General features: G+C 44.0%; 3 protein-coding genes across 8 annotated transcripts; 1 reads left to right on the plus strand and 2 right to left on the minus strand.

The window, feature by feature from the left end:
- Positions 1 to 424: 424 nt before the first annotated feature.
- Positions 425 to 5,921, minus strand: tsen2 (TSEN2 tRNA splicing endonuclease subunit). Of its 3 annotated transcripts, XM_026308084.1 has the most exons (13): positions 5,524 to 5,907; positions 5,227 to 5,293; positions 5,106 to 5,145; positions 4,761 to 5,018; positions 4,616 to 4,672; positions 4,510 to 4,585; positions 4,348 to 4,422; positions 3,699 to 3,749; positions 1,978 to 2,122; positions 1,686 to 1,722; positions 1,161 to 1,272; positions 996 to 1,085; positions 425 to 773 (listed from the first exon to the last, which is right to left on the minus strand). In XM_026308084.1, the coding sequence occupies exons 1-13, from the start codon at positions 5,692 to 5,694 to the stop codon at positions 714 to 716; spliced, it is 1,239 nt and encodes a 412-aa protein (XP_026163869.1). In that variant the 5' UTR covers positions 5,695 to 5,907; the 3' UTR covers positions 425 to 713. The 3 variants fall into 3 exon arrangements, with proteins under 3 accessions (XP_026163869.1, XP_026163868.1, XP_026163870.1); XM_026308083.2 differs by having other exon boundaries at positions 4,510 to 4,672; positions 5,524 to 5,908; XM_026308085.2 differs by lacking the exon at positions 1,161 to 1,272 and having other exon boundaries at positions 4,510 to 4,672; positions 5,524 to 5,921.
- A 1,009-nt stretch (positions 5,922 to 6,930) lies between these two features.
- Positions 6,931 to 10,114, minus strand: LOC113130587 (MKRN2 opposite strand protein). 2 transcript variants are annotated; one of them, XM_026307343.2, is made up of 4 exons: positions 9,363 to 10,114; positions 9,032 to 9,081; positions 8,643 to 8,811; positions 6,931 to 7,763 (listed from the first exon to the last, which is right to left on the minus strand). In XM_026307343.2, the coding sequence occupies exons 1-4, from the start codon at positions 9,563 to 9,565 to the stop codon at positions 7,586 to 7,588; spliced, it is 600 nt and encodes a 199-aa protein (XP_026163128.1). In that variant the 5' UTR covers positions 9,566 to 10,114; the 3' UTR covers positions 6,931 to 7,585. The 2 variants fall into 2 exon arrangements, with proteins under 2 accessions (XP_026163128.1, XP_026163127.1); XM_026307342.2 differs by having other exon boundaries at positions 6,931 to 7,828.
- A 916-nt stretch (positions 10,115 to 11,030) lies between these two features.
- Positions 11,031 to 15,854, plus strand: mkrn2 (makorin, ring finger protein, 2). 3 transcript variants are annotated; one of them, XM_026306700.2, is made up of 11 exons: positions 11,031 to 11,135; positions 11,703 to 11,831; positions 11,989 to 12,110; positions 12,783 to 12,905; positions 13,002 to 13,177; positions 13,371 to 13,436; positions 13,520 to 13,668; positions 14,404 to 14,514; positions 14,812 to 14,956; positions 15,059 to 15,273; positions 15,559 to 15,854. In XM_026306700.2, the coding sequence occupies exons 1-10, from the start codon at positions 11,110 to 11,112 to the stop codon at positions 15,224 to 15,226; spliced, it is 1,215 nt and encodes a 404-aa protein (XP_026162485.1). In that variant the 5' UTR covers positions 11,031 to 11,109; the 3' UTR covers positions 15,227 to 15,273; positions 15,559 to 15,854. The 3 variants fall into 3 exon arrangements, with proteins under 3 accessions (XP_026162485.1, XP_026162484.1, XP_026162483.1); XM_026306699.2 differs by having other exon boundaries at positions 15,374 to 15,853; XM_026306698.1 differs by lacking the exon at positions 15,559 to 15,854 and having other exon boundaries at positions 15,059 to 15,340.
- Positions 15,855 to 15,927: the final 73 nt, after the last annotated feature.

Consider the following 15,927-nt stretch of genomic DNA (forward strand, 5'->3'; position numbering starts at 1 on the left):
CGATTCAGCTCAACTGGAATAGGGTGGTATATTCCAAATTTGCTCCATTGTAGTAAAAGTAGGTAATTTGTTGCATAGATTCTTCTTCCCACAGTAATATCCACAAGTGATTCAGTGAAATAAAACAGTAAAAAATGTCAAACATATGTCAAAAAACTCAGGAGCTACAAGACATTGCTGTGAGCTGCTCTGCACACAAATAAAGCATTTATTTTATTTACGTAATGTCTTTACTGTGAAGGACTGGTGACCTGTCCAGGGTGTACCCCTGCCTCTCGCCCAAAGAGAGCTGCGATAGGCTCCAGCAGATCCCTGTGATCCTGGTTAGGAAGAAGGGGGTATATATGTGGATGGATGGATGGATTGATAATGTATTTAGATGTATAAATTTTGAAATGTCAAACACAAACTGCAGCTCATGGTGGAGAATATTAGCATTCATTCAAATTTACAGTTTATTTCAAGCACACTTCACAAACACACCGTAGGTACAATAGGTCTGAACTCCTGTGGAGGTCCAAGGAAACCCAAACTCCAGCTACTGGGATGCTGCTAAGGATGGTTTAACTGTGAAGAGCTGAATCCCAGTAGCTTAAACAGAAAAAACTAACAGAAACACCAAACGCATGGTCAGCCTCTTCACCACATCCATGTTTTGTGGCTCTAGTGTCGTCCATCATTTCATGACATCATCAGTGTCCTCTCTCAGCCAATCAGATGTCATCCTGTTCCGCTCGCTCTTTGGAGGAAACCCACCTGTTGACAATCACTTCCTGTAGAGAAAAACATGTTCACCAGTTTTCTTCCTTTGGTTCATTATCTTCTTAAACTATAATCTCCTCATTCTGGGTCAGAATATTAGGGCCACCTTTGAATAAAATGAGGTTCACTATTAACTGTGACCTCAATAACAAATCTTCTATTTAATTTATAAATTTCCAGCAATTTCACTGAAACCTAAAACATTCCAACCTTCATATCTGACAGGTTGTTACCTGAACCTTCAGTCTGCTCAAACATTCAGGTGAGTCCAGCTCAGCTTCTGATAGGTCAGCTGGATAGATGATGTAACACAACATAAGCTCCTGTAAAACAAATGAAGAAAATCTTCAGTGACAGAAAAACAGAACCAACTCTGATCCAGTCTCCTCAGTCGTTACCTTGGAGACATTGGCAGTGATTCTGCTGAGAGCTGCCAGAGAGCGCCATGAAAACGGACGCAACATTAAGCCCCTGAATGCATCATCCACCCTCTCAATTACGACCGAATAACTACAGCAAGAGAAGAGGGACAAAATTAGTTCTGCATAGTGTCAATGTTCAGGGACAGCTTTTTGAAATTAAGCTGTTTTTTTCCTGAAAAAAGAATATTTGTAAAGTGAGAGGATTTTCTGAAAATGTTTCTCTTTTTAAAGACAGTAAAAATGTTACTAATTTTTGTCAGAATAATTATTTTTGCTATACAATGTATTTTTATAAATGGAAATATTTTCAACAATTTGAAAAGAGGCCATCTGCTGGAAAATGAAGAATATTTTCCGGAAAATGAAATTTTGTGAAAGTTAGTATTTTGTTTGATCATCCCTCAGTGGTTTTAGGTTAAAATCAGAACGGGATTCATGTTAGTGTGGGGCCACACTGGTTTCATGTGGGACCAGGGTCAGAGGCGAAGAGGTGTGTGTTACCTGGCATGGTAGAAAGGCGGTCCTTTCCTGTACAGCACTGAAAACAGAAAAGTGAATGATTACACACTGTCAGAAGCTTTGTGTGGTTCAGCTGTGACAGTCACTGGTCCCAGTCTGATACCAGTTTCTAAAGCTTTGTTTTACCAGGAAACTTCCTGCTCATGAACTGAACATTTGTGACTTTGAGTTAATAACAAGCAGTTTAACACGTCAACCTCACATGACTTTTCTCCACACAGAAAACATCATGATCACCTGTCACAGTGTGTGTGCATGTGTGTGTGCATCTTACTAAAGTCGACGCCGTACTTAGCCGCCGCCCCTCCTTTAGGGACCCAACCCCTGCTGCGACAGTGGTGATAGGCTGCGTATGAACTGACAAAGTCAGGTCGCAGGGAACGGAACAGCTGCCACAGTTCAATGATTGACAGGGGCTCCTGGCCAATCAAGAGCACAGGACAGAGATGGACAGAAATTACAGAATCAGTTTTCACTGTCACGATTTTCTTCTGAAATCGCCTGTAAATCCTTTGTGAAGCTACCACGCTGCTCTGCACACACACACATCTGTTTCCTGCCTGTACATCTGGGAGGACACATCTCTCCTCTGTCGTTGTGTTGTTGTTCCATTATAAGGTTTTAAATAAGGTAAATGGTCTTATACTTTTCTACACTCAGGTGTACTCAAAGCACTTTTCCACCATTTGTCCATTCACCCACTTGCTCACACATTCATACAGCCACCGGGGGAAACTTGGGGTTTCAGTGTCTTGCCCAAGGACACTTCGGCCTGTAGACCAGGGAAGCCAAGGATCAAACCACCAACCCTCTGGTGCATGGTTGACCTGCTCTACGTCCTGAGCCACAGCCGCCCTATGTGAATTAAAAGACATATCCTGGTCAAAATTAACCCCAAGGTTTTTCACAGTAATGCTGGAGGCCAGGGCTATGCCAACTAAAGTAGCTATATTGTTAGAAAAGCTGTTTCTGAGGTTTTTAGGCCCAAAAACTGAGTTTAAAAGTAGAAAGCTACTGGTAATCCAGGCCTTTATGTCCTTTAGACACACCTGAAGTCTGGCTAACTGGTTTTTTGTTATCAGGTTTCATAGATAGATACAGCTGAGTGTCATCTGCATAGCAGTGGTAATTAATAGAGTGCTTCCTAATGCCATATCCTAAAGGAAGCATGTACAGGGTGAACAGAATCGGTCCAAGCACAGAACCTTGTGGAACTCCATAACTAACTTTTGTGCGTGTGGAAGGTTCATCATGGACATGAACAAACTGGAATCTGTCCGATAAATAGGATTGGAACCATTTTAATGCTGTTCCTCTGATACCAGTCACATGCTCCAATCTCTGTAATAAGATGTTGTGGTCAATAGTGTCGAATGCAGCACTAAGGTCTAGGAGGACAAGTATAGAAACAGGTCCATTGAGAGAAGATCGTTGGTGACTTTTAACAGTGCTGTTTCTGTACTATGATGTGCTCTAAATCCTGATTGAAAATCTTCAAAACGTTCATTTCTGTGTAAGTGGTCTGGTAGGTGGATATTGGTCTATAATTAGCCAAGACTCCTGGATCAAGACTAGGCTTTTTGAGTAAGGGTTTGATTACTGCAGTCTTAAAGGCCTGTGGTACGTAGCCTGATACTTGAGATAAATTTACTAAGCGTAATAAAGATGAGTTAATTAATGGCAGGGTGTCTTTAAGCAGTCTAGTCGGGATGGGGTCTAAGAGACACGTTGATGATTTAAATGAAGCAACTACTGATGTAAATTCAGAGAGATCTATGGGAGAGAAGCAGTCTAAACATAACTGAGGTCCTACAGATGATTCAAGAGCTACTGTAGCAGAAGATTCATTTATGGCAGTTATCGGGTCTCAGGACAAGGGATGTTGTACACTGTACAAACTAAATCTCTGGGCTGTATGAATTAAGTATGACTTGAACACTGCAGAAAATAAGACCCACGTATAACTGAATCTGAGTTATTTAATCTGACAATTACCTTCTTCAGGTAGACTGACAGACAGCCCAGACTGTAGACCAGGAAGAAGGCCTGTAGGTGGTGACAGAGAGACAGTGAAGAGGCCACAGCCCCCTATATATTAAAATGTTTATACAACCTGTGTTTACAGTTTATTCCTCATAAAGTCCTTCTCCTCACATACAAATCCCTTCATGATCCAGCTCCTTCGTACCTTAAAGACCTCATAGTACCATGGACCAGGAGACAGACACTCTCTGTACTTTTAAGGCTAGACTTAAAACCTTCCTCTTTGACAAAGCATATAGTTAGGGCTGGCTTCAGGCAACCCTGAACCATCCCTTAGTTATGCTGCTATAGGCCTAGACTGCCTGAGGACCATCGGTGCACCAAGCCCCCCTCCCCTCCCTTCCCTTCCCTTCCCTTCCCCTCTCTTCCTCTCCTCCCCCTCACATGTATATTCCTCCAATGTCACTAACCTTGTGCTCTCTCTCTCCCCTAGTTTGTGTTCTCTCCCTCTCTCTCCCTCTTTCCTCTCCACTGTCGCCAAGTGCTGCTCATAAGGGATTTGTTGGGTTTTTTTGTTTTTGTAAAGTGCCTTGAGATGATTTGTATTGTGATTTGGTGCTATACAAATAAACTGAATTGAATATCACAGAGTGACTGTTACCTCCTCCAGACTGAGCTGCAGGTTCTCTGACAGAGAAAGCGGACTCCTCCGGACCTCCTTGACCTCCCTGCCAACCTGCAGACACACAAATACATCAAAAATAACAACTCTGTTAAAACAACAACAGCAAAACAACAATAACGAGTGCCACATAAGACTCACATCACTGTCAGAGACCAGGACAAATCCAGGACCTGGAACCAAAGACTCAGGATCAGAATCGGAGCTGGAGTCAGAGACTGGGTCAGGATCTAGATTGGAGTCAGAGTCCTGGTGTGAGCTGGGATGAGGGTCATGGTTAGGCTTCAGGGTTTGTGTGTCCAAGCTGTGTTCACATAAAGATTTTATCATGTTGAGGACAGGCACCTTCCTGGTTGCAGCCACACTGGGATTTAAATTGACAATCACACTACCTGGAGCTTCTCTTGGCCTCCGGCATGACCTCTGACTCCGGACCCGGCCACTTTGCGCAGGGACAGACTCTCCCCTCTAGTCCAGGCCACGCCCCCTCACACTCCACCTTCTGTTCCTTCTCCCCCTTTGCCACCAGCTTCCTCAAATCCTCCATCTCTACTGGCTGGGAGAGTCCAAGCAGGATTTGACTGACAGCTTCTTCATCCAATCCTTCAGCAGAGAGAGCTGCCCCTGCCCACCTGAGTAACTCCTCATACCTGGAGGGACAAGATATATGATGTCATTGTGCAAACAGACAGGATGTGATGTCACTGTGTGGACAGACAGGATGTGATGTCACTGACCTGGACTGTGAGACGACAGGTAGAAACAAACCTTCATGTTCTGTAATGGAATCAAAACCAGCTGATTGTAACCAACAACGCTGAGCAGACCAAGCTCATAATTATGTCATTGTAAACTCACCCTCCCATTGGTCAGAGATGCTGTGGTTCGGTCTGCATCTAGACAGGACACCCTTTCCAAAAAAACCCTGAAACACCAAGAAACCAGAAATCGGTCAAAGATACCAAACTCAAAATACCGATTTGGATCAGAACCGGCTCCGGACCCGGTTAAATTCCCAGCATTTCTCCACGGTGATCCGGGAAGGTTAAAGCAGAACCGTGACTGGGTCAGCCCTGACCTGCGTAACCCAATTGGCTCTGGTTTTAGTGGGTATTAACCCTGACCTGGTTTTAGGGGATGCGGAGGAACTCAGACCTGGTTGTGTATCTTCTGGATATGGTCCGGATGACACACTAGCACATGTTGGTTGATGAGCTGCGCCCTGAAGTGGCTCCTCTGCTCCGGGACCCGGCTAACCGGTAGCGGGGCTTCATACTCTTCTTGCACCCGGGCGCGTCGCCGGGGAGCCCGAAACTCTGCCTGCATGCTACCGAGACCGTGTGAGACCCGGTGGGACTGCAGGAATCCTGTGGAACCGGACAGTATCAATGTTTCTGCTACTCCGACCGACTTTATTTTGCTGTCGGACGCTATGGTGTTACAAAAACATGTGCCCGGGTGGAACTGTCCATGTGTTCTGCGAGTTCCTCCGCATACTTCTTTTTTAGCTGCATCTCTACTTATGTTGCATTGATAACAATTATTGTTTTAAAATAACCAGTGATGACCTTATAAACGAGCATTGCACCTACTATTGTTTAGAACATCTACGATATTTTTCATGCGCTCTGCAATAACAGATGTTCCACCAGTTGTTCACATAGCTCACACATTCCATTAAGATACTTCCCTCTTTTATACAATGAATAGTTTCATCCTGTGTGGCCCTTCTTTAAACGAGTTAGTACAATTTCATCCTATCTAATGCCTCTCCATTCACACCTTTTATTTCAAAACTATTTATTGTAATATGTAGGTGGAATTCTCTAGAGGTTGAGTCATGTCAACTGGACTTCTAGTTATAGTATGTTTAGTAAGCCCACCCAGCTTAGCAGCAGCCTCTTTATTTCCCTCCAACATGGACAAATTAATCTTTCTCGTTTGCTTTTGTTTTCTACTCACAGTTTACTTCCTCCTGTTCCTGTTTGTATTACATCCAGTGTTGTGCACATTAGTGAAAATTCTTCTTTTGATCATTTTGAACTTTTTTTTAGGTGAAATTGAAGTATTAAACTAAATGTTTGTTACTTGTTACATATTTATATACACCACTGACAAGTTATAGAAACTTGAAAACACAACTGAAAATCTTTACTTTATTTTGACTTTTTTCTCAATTATGGAATGTTTTTCAGTTTTTTTGTAGATTGCATGTAATGTGAATGGTATATAATGATTGTTTCTGGGAGCCCGCACTACTAGACAAACAATAAAGTTATAACAGTTTTTTATATTAATTTAGATGAACTAACAGACACTCTGGTCTGAAGATTCTAAAATCCCTCCAACTGCTTGTCCAATAGAAAAATATCAATGAAATTCTAAATTGTGTGACGATTCACAGTGACTGCACCTGTAAATGCCTCGTAAATTATTTAAAGGCAGGTAATAAGTCAGGTTGTGTTGTGGATATGCTGTATGTGTGCAGTGACACTACAACTGTGAGATATTACAGTAGCAAAATTGGAAACTGACATAAAAACCCCCAAAAGACAAGAAAAATATATTTAAGTCTTTAATCTGTCAAAGGTTTCCTAACTGGTGGATATACACTTTCATTTATTATAAAACAGTTACCTTTATGAGACAGGACTACTGTTTTCACAGCTTAAACATGTTTCTGTCAACACAGGAAAATATATGAATACACACAGAACATTTGCATACCACAAATATCCACCCATCTGTAATGTTTACTGAAAAAAAACTCCAGTCCAGTACATAGTGGCACATCTCTGATGGGACTACAGACCAGGATCCATCTGTTTCCTAAATCTGGTTTGGAGCAGGACCCAGTTTGCTCCTCTTATGCATCAGCAAACATTGAGTCAAACAGGAATCATTTGCTGTAAAATGTAACTTACCTGCATTGTTTAAAACCACAACCTGTTGCTCTGACAATATTTTCTGGATGGAAAATATTCAGCTGCATCACAGAAAAGACGTTTATCTCTTTGTTTCCAGTCCAGGTGGCCAACTTCGGGTTGGAAAGGACTGTTGCCCATGGAGTCAGATACAATTTGCCATATTTGGTTGAAGTGTCTCACCTGCTGGAGGCAGTCTGTCTTCTCACCACAGACCAGATGTCTGTGTAACTGGGATCAGTTTCCATGGTAACTGAAGACAGCCTGGTTCAGCTCTCCTGATGAAACAGGATTCACTGGTTTAACTGGTGAAAGGTGGGTCCTCTTGGTGGTCCTCCTGCCGGTCCACCATGTAGTAATGGTATCTCTGGATGTGCCGGTATAGTGTGGTGTACTTTGAGACCCTCCTCATCCTTGGCAAGATGAAGGTATGAGTGAACGTGTCTTTGCTTAGAGAGCCCCGCCCCTCCGCTGCAAGGACACCATTAATGAAGCAAAGACAAAAAGTGAAGCAGTTATGGTGGTCGTCATCGAACCTGGGAGACAGACAGGTGAGACGGTTTGAAAGCGACACAGATGGACAGACAGAGACACAGGTGGACAGACAGAGAGACGCGTGGTCAGACAGAGAAACAGATGGACAGACAGAGAGAGAGGTGGACAGACAGAGAGAGGTGGATAGACAGGGATGGACAGAGACACAGGTGGACAGACAGAGACACAGGTGGTCAGACAGAGAAACTGATGGACAGACAGAGACACAGATGGACAGACAGAGACACAGGTGGACAGACAGAGACACAGGTGGACAGACAGAGACACAGGTGGTCAGACAGAGACACAGGTGGTCAGACAGAGAAACAGATGGACAGACAGAGACACAGATGGACAGACAGAGACACAGGTGGACAGACAGAGACACAGGTGGTCAGACAGAGACACAGGTGGTCAGACAGAGACACAGGTGGACAGAGAGAAACAGATGGACACAGAGACACAGATGGACAGACAGAGACACAGGTGGACAGACAGAGACACAGGTGGACAGACAGAGACACAGGTGGTCAGACAGAGAAACAGATGGACAGACAGAGACACAGGTGGACAGACAGAGACACAGGTGGTCAGACCGAGAGACAGGATGAATAATGGATGAACCCCTAGTCATATTTCTATGGTTATTTTGTGAAAGTAACACATGATAATTCAGAGACAGTATTACTGCGATGTAGCTAAGTTCTCTTAAATGACGGTAGCTAGTGATATATAATTTATTACATTTTAGTAGTAATTTCCCCAACACTATTTATACCAGATGTGAGGTTCACCTCTCCCAATAGTAAAATGCACCTGTGCCAGGCGGGGTCCCACATGGGTCCGTCAGAAAAGCGGTCCAGGTACTGGTCCCACTGAGCCAGCAGGTGGAACGTGTCCGGACGGACCAGAGGAACACTGACGCAGCACTCCCACCCGCTCTGGTCTCTACAGACACCACTGCGAGTGTAGTTGTACACAACACCTGTACACAGGTAAAACAGTTTAGATCCTTGTGTCACACATCTGAGCTTTAGCACCCAGTTCAGCACAGTCCAGTTTTTTTCCCATGAAGAAATGTAGCATATGTTTCTATAAAACATATGTCTTGAGAGGAGGAGTCACAACAAACACCACCCATGACCCCTGGGTCCTGACCTCTGACTGCTGAGTCTGACCCCTGAACCCTGACCCCTGAATCCTACCTTTGGTGTTGGAGATGCCAGTGTGCAGATCTGATGTCCCATCAAACTCTCTGAAGAACAAACAGTATCAAAAACGCCGGTTAGACTGGTTTACACTGGGTGAGACTAAGTTAGACTGGAGTTTTCCAGGAACTTAAACATTTCTTTTCATCTGGTCGTTAATGTGATAATTTCACATTTAAACAGAAACATTTTAATTAATAACAAAAAATTAAAGTTTGCTGCACAGTCTGACTGTATCACCTGTTAGGGCCTGTGTATATCTATCTGTGTGTATTTACGTGTATGCATATTTACCCATGTCTGCGTATATCTTCATGTGTGTATTTACCTGTCCAGGTTGTTGTGTGCTGGTGCAACAAGCAGGCAGCAGGAGCTCTTGTGTCCGTTGTTGAAGGGGGATGGGAGGCTGACCGGCGCCTCCTGGAGTCTGCTCCCCCTCAGCTCCTTCCCACAGCTTGGACACTCGTCTGGCACTGAGAAACAGAAGATTTCCTTCTGACAGTGGCTCAGGCGGATGACAGTGTTCTCCATATGCCTTTTGTATCTCTTCAACTCCACCTGTGTCCTCGTCCTTTATCTTGTCCAGTCCTTGTTGTAGTTAGTCCTTCTTCTTACTCCTCTCTCCTCTGTGACTTGTTTTCTTCTTCTCCTCTCCTCTGTCACACCTGGAGTACAGCCTATCAGATGACATCACTGCCTGGCTCTGGCCTATCAAGTTGCTGTCGGTCTCAGACAGACAGTCATGTGACCCAGCTCACCTGTGGTTGCTTCATGGTGAACATTGGACCTTTGGACTGTGTTGACATCATCGTCATGGAAACCACTGTTCACCTGATAGTGTCTGTCTCACTGTAACAATGGAAAGATTTAGACTTATCCTCTTAGAGAAGAAATAATTAATCAATTCATTATTAATTTGCATCAACTAATCATCTGATTTTGTACCTACATTAGTCAGTGGGGGAAAAGTTATCATCTACCAGAAAGTACAAAAGAGTTGTGTTGTTTTTTTATAAGTGGAGGAGGAATACATTTTTTTTTACATGGCATCTATACCAGTGATATGACCAGTGTAAATAAACAAACATGCACATTAAATATAAATAAATGGACCATCCAAAAAAAGAAAATACTAAAATATGTCATGTTGAGTGACGTTCAGGATAAAACGTGATCTGTTTGGTTCAGACTTAATGCAGGTCAATGCTTTTCCATCTCACCTGTCAGCTCAGGCGTGTCTGATAACATGGCAACCAAACAGACACAAGTAGAAGAAACACACTGTCACGTTTCCACACGTGACCACACTGTAACACGCACCTCAGCAAAGTAAATGTTTTTATTTCTAACCCAATGTGCATGTTAACATTTACTGTTTTCAGAAACATGCATTCATCTGACTGCAGACAATGAATAATGAACAAATGAATCTCTGACTTAAGGCTCACTGGAAGGAGCAGCAAGTCCCCTTATATTCACCATCTTCCTACTGCAGATATGTGAATAATAATTCTCTGTATGTTAAACATCTGCACAGTCGGCAGAGAGCCTTCACAGCAAAGAGACCAACATGAGACATGATCTCAGGGAATGTGCGAGAGTTGGATATTTCCAGTAAACACTCATTAAACTCACTAATTAAATGAAACACAAAATCAATTAAAATTAAACAATCAATGTAAAATTAAATATAAAATAAAAAGGAAAACTAAATAAATTAATATGAATCAAATAATTAAACTCCCCCTAAAATACAATCAAATAAAAAATCAACTCTTAAAACTAAAATAAATAGAAGCAAAGTAAAGCATTTCATAAAAAATAAGAATAAATACAAATGTATTATTATATAAGAGGGAAAGTGTTCCAAAATTCAAAACAAATGTAAAGTCACAGAAAATAGAAATAAGAAGTATAAGTACTTAAACCTGGTATTTAGGTCCAGGAGACAATACTGAGCTGCTCAATTACCTACCGGAACCTTCCTGCTGTGACTGCGGGGCTCAGTCGGATCTGTTTCAACGGGACACCGAAGTGACAACCTCAGCTCGTCTACCTGAAGCTAAACGAGGAAGATGAGCACCAAACAGGTGACCTGCAGGTGAGTGTGTTGGCCAGTCGGTCACTTGTCCGTTCCTACCTGTGCTTTGTCTCGCGCTGTGTTTCTGAGCGATCAGATTGCGGACGCGTTAGCATCGTGCTAATGTTTTTAGCCGTTAGCTCGTGTGTCACTGTAGCTAAACTAAACTAACTAACTAACCAGTTGGCTAACCAGCTAACTAACTGACCAACCAGCATCCATTAGAAAATTAACTTATTCTTCAAGTTTTTGACTTTTGGAACAGAAACCGCGCAGAGTCTCAGGCTCAGCTTCTCCGTTGTGTTTTAGTGTGTGGTTAGAAATAATGCCCGAAAGGTGAAGCTGGTCTTAACCTTGTCTGACAAAGGTGAAATGGTTGATACTTGAAAATATTTTAGGTGCTTAAGAGCCAACAGAGGCCGCTAGACAGGTTTGGGCTCCAGGTTGCTGAGGAAGTTCTGGAAGTCCTTATAAATGGTTCCTCGTGGGGTTCTAAAGGAGTCTTGACCAGGTGTCCAGCAGGATCCGGGTGTTCTTCAGTAAGAAGTCTGAAGCAGCAGCAGGTGTAACAGTTGTGTTGTGTTTCAGGTACTTCCTCCATGGTGTGTGCAGGGAGGGCAGTCGCTGTCTGTTCTCTCACGACCTGAACAATAGTAAACCCTCCACTGTCTGCAAGTTCTACCAGAGAGGAACGTGTGCCTATGGAGAACGCTGCAGGTAAGGCTCATCTGACTGATAATTCACCTGAAGGGTAATATTAACCTGAAACACCTGACAAGGTAAAACATAACAGGTATGTAACCGTTTTACTTTGTCAGGTAAAACACAGATAAGTGAACACTTGTGTGTATTCAGGTGTGTGATCTGTCTCCAGGTATGACCACATCAAGCCCAAAGGTGGAGTGGGAGGAGCTTCAGAGGAACCAGCAGGGGCAGCTGGAGGCGGGGCTTCAGTCAGAGGTGGAATGAAGAGGACGCTGGTTCTGAGAGATAGAGGTGACTACAGATTTCACGTGCTCAGAGCCAGTCTTCAGATGTGTTCAACACCTGTCCCTCTGTGGACCTGGTAGTGTTTTAGTCAGAGCTGTGTCACTTCCAGTCGGCCCTTGTGCTGCGTTTGATGCACATTGGGGGTCAGAAATATTCCGAATCCCAAAGCTCAAAGCGTTCCATGATTCGCTAGGCTGACTGTGATAGGTTTGTCCTCTCAGGTGTGAGTGTGAAACGGGAAGATGAGGGTTTTATTCATTTCACTGTGAAACCAGTTCTGTGGCTGCTGCATACTGAGCAGGTACCCATGTTTTTCAGTGTCCACAGCAGAGAACGAGGCGTCACTTCCTTTACGAGGCAGTTTGCCTTCTTTGAGCGTCTTCACGAGGGAGTTATGTTGATCCTCAAAGGAGGTGCCTTCCCATCTCTCTGGTCCTGGGGATAGGGGTGTGTTGCGTCTGAATTTATTAATACAGCCTTAGGCCCTGACACTCAGCCCCGCAGCAGCTAAAACATCTCCCTAGTCCTCTGTTGTAAAGCAGGACATGAGGCCAGTTATTACTCTTTGTAATATGAACAACACATAGCAGTCCAGAGCAGGAAATACCTGAGAACCAGTAATTGAACAGAAAAGGTCCAGGCCATCTTAAATTGAACTTGCTGTCTCCTGTCTCCAAGTCCTGGGTGTTGACAGTATGTTTGGGGGTCCAGCCCACTCTTTGGTGTCAGAGGTCGCAGCAGCTCCTCAGTCGTATGTGGATGCCATCAGGTCGGGTCTTGACGCTTCAGTACAGGAACAAGGTTGGACACAATGAGTACTGCATATTCTGATTGGCTAATGGTTGTTTATGATGAGGTGCTGATGGTCATTTTTATGTTTACCTGTGCTCTATGTAGCCACTCCCCCAATTGACGGGGCTTACCAGAACCTCCCCCCACTGTGTCCATATGCCGCCGCAGGACACTGTTACTATGAAGAAGGCTGTACGTATCTCCACGGTGACCAGTGTGAGATGTGTGGGCTGCAGGTCCTCCACCCCCATGACCCTGAGCAGAGGAGAGTGCACGAGAAGGTGCGCACATCATTTTGTTTAATGTGATCGGGGTAAATGGAGCAGTGTGCTTTGTCATGTGTCGGTGGATTTATTCAGTCTGGTGCTGAGATTCGTTTCTGTGTCGTTTGAAAACCCATTGATAGAAAAAAAGACTTTCATATAGACATGAATGAAACTCAGTGGCAGGTCTGTGTGTTGTGTGTGTCCGCAGATGTGTCTGCTGGATTTTGAGGCCGACATGGAGAAGGCGTTTGCATCCCAGCTCAGCCAGGACAAGGTGGGATCACTCAGTCACTGATTGATTATGGCATTGACAACTATTGTCAATTGATGTCATTGATAACTATTATTGTTGTTCAGGTGTGTTCCGTCTGTATGGAGGTGGTGGTGCAGAAGGCCAACCCGTCAGACCGCAGGTTCGGCATTCTGTCTTCCTGCTCTCACACCTTCTGTCTGGCCTGCATCCGACAGTGGCGCTGTACCAAAAACTTCAGCAACAAGATCATCAAGTAAGAATCACAGAGTCCTGGATGAGACCTGAGGTCAGGACAGGTTCTGTGGGGTCAAGTCAAGTAGCTTTTCTTGTTGTTTCAACCACATACAGTCAGCAGCATTCCTCCAGGAACCATAAAGACAATACAAAAAATACACAAGCCTACACATCTGACAATTAGACAAAGAGCCCTAAGCTACGTAATGTGGACGAGGGCATGTGTGCAGGTAGCGCAGACACATGAGGTCCACTGGTACAGTTAATTGCACTCAGTCAGGAAAGGAGAGCTTCAATGAATCTGGAAAAAAATGCAAAAGATTTAGTGGTGTTGAGATTAGTGTGTGTGTGTGTGTGTGTGTGTGTGGGTGTGGGTGTGTCAGTCTAGTCCATGGGGATTGAGAAGTCTGAGGGCTTGTGGGAAGAAACTGGTTCAGAATCTGGTTATTCAGTCCCCTTTTCGAGATGGCAGAAGTGTAAAGAGTGTGTGTGGTCACCTACAATGCTCGTGGCTTTGCAGATGCAGTGTGTGGTTTAAATGTGTCTGATGGAGGGAGGAGGGACATCGATGATCCTCTTTGCTGTCCAGACTATGCAAGGTAGAGTCTTGCGATCCATGACGGTGCAGGTCCCAAACCAGGCAGTGCTGCAGCTGCTCAGGGTGCTTTTTATAGTACCTCTATAGGAGGGGGGTCAGGGCGGGGTTTGAGGGTCTGGGGTAAGGTCTGAGATCTTGACAGTTTCTTTGTCTCAGGTCATGTCCAGAGTGTCGTGTCGTTTCTGAATTTGTCATCCCTTCGGTTTACTGGGTGGAAGACCAGGATGACAAAAACCACCTCATAGACCTCTTCAAGTCTGGAGTAAGGTGAGCTACCTGTCTGTGCTAGAGCAACCACGCCCACCTGCTCCTTTCCAGCCAATGAAATCATGCTGCTGTTTCCAAACGTTCAGGCTTTAAGTGCTTAAGTCTCTTCACTAATGAGAAAATCTGGTTTCCACTTTCCAACAAAAACATAAAAATTCTTTGGATCAGAGAATGTTGTTATAAAGCTCCGCTCTTTGTGGTTTTATGTTGAACCAGACGATTAATTTCCTCAGTTTGTTTTATTTGTGTTGTGCTCTCTGAGTTAGAACCTCAGGTTCTGTTCTGCTCTGTCTGCAGTAAAAAGGCCTGTAAGTACTTCGATCAGGGCCGTGGTTCGTGTCCGTTTGGAGGGAAGTGTTTGTATCTTCATGCTTTCCCAGACGGGACCCGAGCAGAACCTGACCGACCGCGCAAGCAACTGAGTTCCGAGGGGAACGTCCGGGTCAGAGACCATAGCTGCCATTTTGATTCAGAGTTGTAGTCCATCAGCTCTGTGCTCCTGGGATTTGTAGTTTATAATGACTGTTTTTGTTTCTTTGCTCAGTTCATGAACAGCGTCCGTTTGTGGGATTTCATCGAGGAACGTGAGCAGCACTCAGCCCCGCCCCTGCCGTCTCATAATGATGACATCACAGAGCTCAGGGAGCTGTTCATGCAGATGTCAGGGCCGAGCCACGAGGGGCCGGAGACCCCGCCCACTGCGAGCCAATAGAGACCCGTAGAGACCAGCTCGAGTCTTATGACCTCTCTGCAGCTCTGGTGTCCATAAGTTTAATTAATTATTGACAATGTGTTTATCGTGTAAATAAGTAAAGAGTAAAGTCGTCTGGGTTGTCCTTAATTTTATTTACATTTTCAGAAACAGACATGCCACCCCCAGCAGACCCTGAACAAATATCACAGACAGAAACTAGAAAGTGGAACAAGGGAAGGAAGGAACTGAACTGGAAGTTATTTGTAGCTGTCCTTTTTGTTTTGGATTATCTATGATGTGTGAGCGAACACTGAGTGTGATTTCATGCAGTATCCACCTGTCGTCTGCAGAGTCAGAAAAAAGCAGCGAGCACAGATTCAGAGCCAGCGATGAAGCTGCACAGGATCACAGAGAGAATCTGCAGAGATCCCCGAAGCCCTTACAGCACCAAGTGGAGCAAGATTAAAGAAAAGTGGAGTTTGATCAATCAACTGAACAAATGAAGATTCAGGCCCGACACACACACAGGCACATTATGGCGCAGTTTCAAGAAGAGGAAGCCAGGATGGCTGTTTAGTGTTTAGTTTCTGTTTTTTACTTTTTTCATACATAAAATTGTTTCCAGTCATGTAATTTCTGGTCTTTAGATTTTTCCCTATTTTTTTTTTTCTTTTTCGCTGATTTCAATTTTTTATTTTGACTTTGAGTCGAGTTTTTTT

This window comes from Mastacembelus armatus, chromosome 5 (genome assembly GCF_900324485.2).
Source record: "Mastacembelus armatus chromosome 5, fMasArm1.2, whole genome shotgun sequence".
Taxonomy (NCBI): Eukaryota; Metazoa; Chordata; class Actinopteri; order Synbranchiformes; family Mastacembelidae; genus Mastacembelus; species Mastacembelus armatus.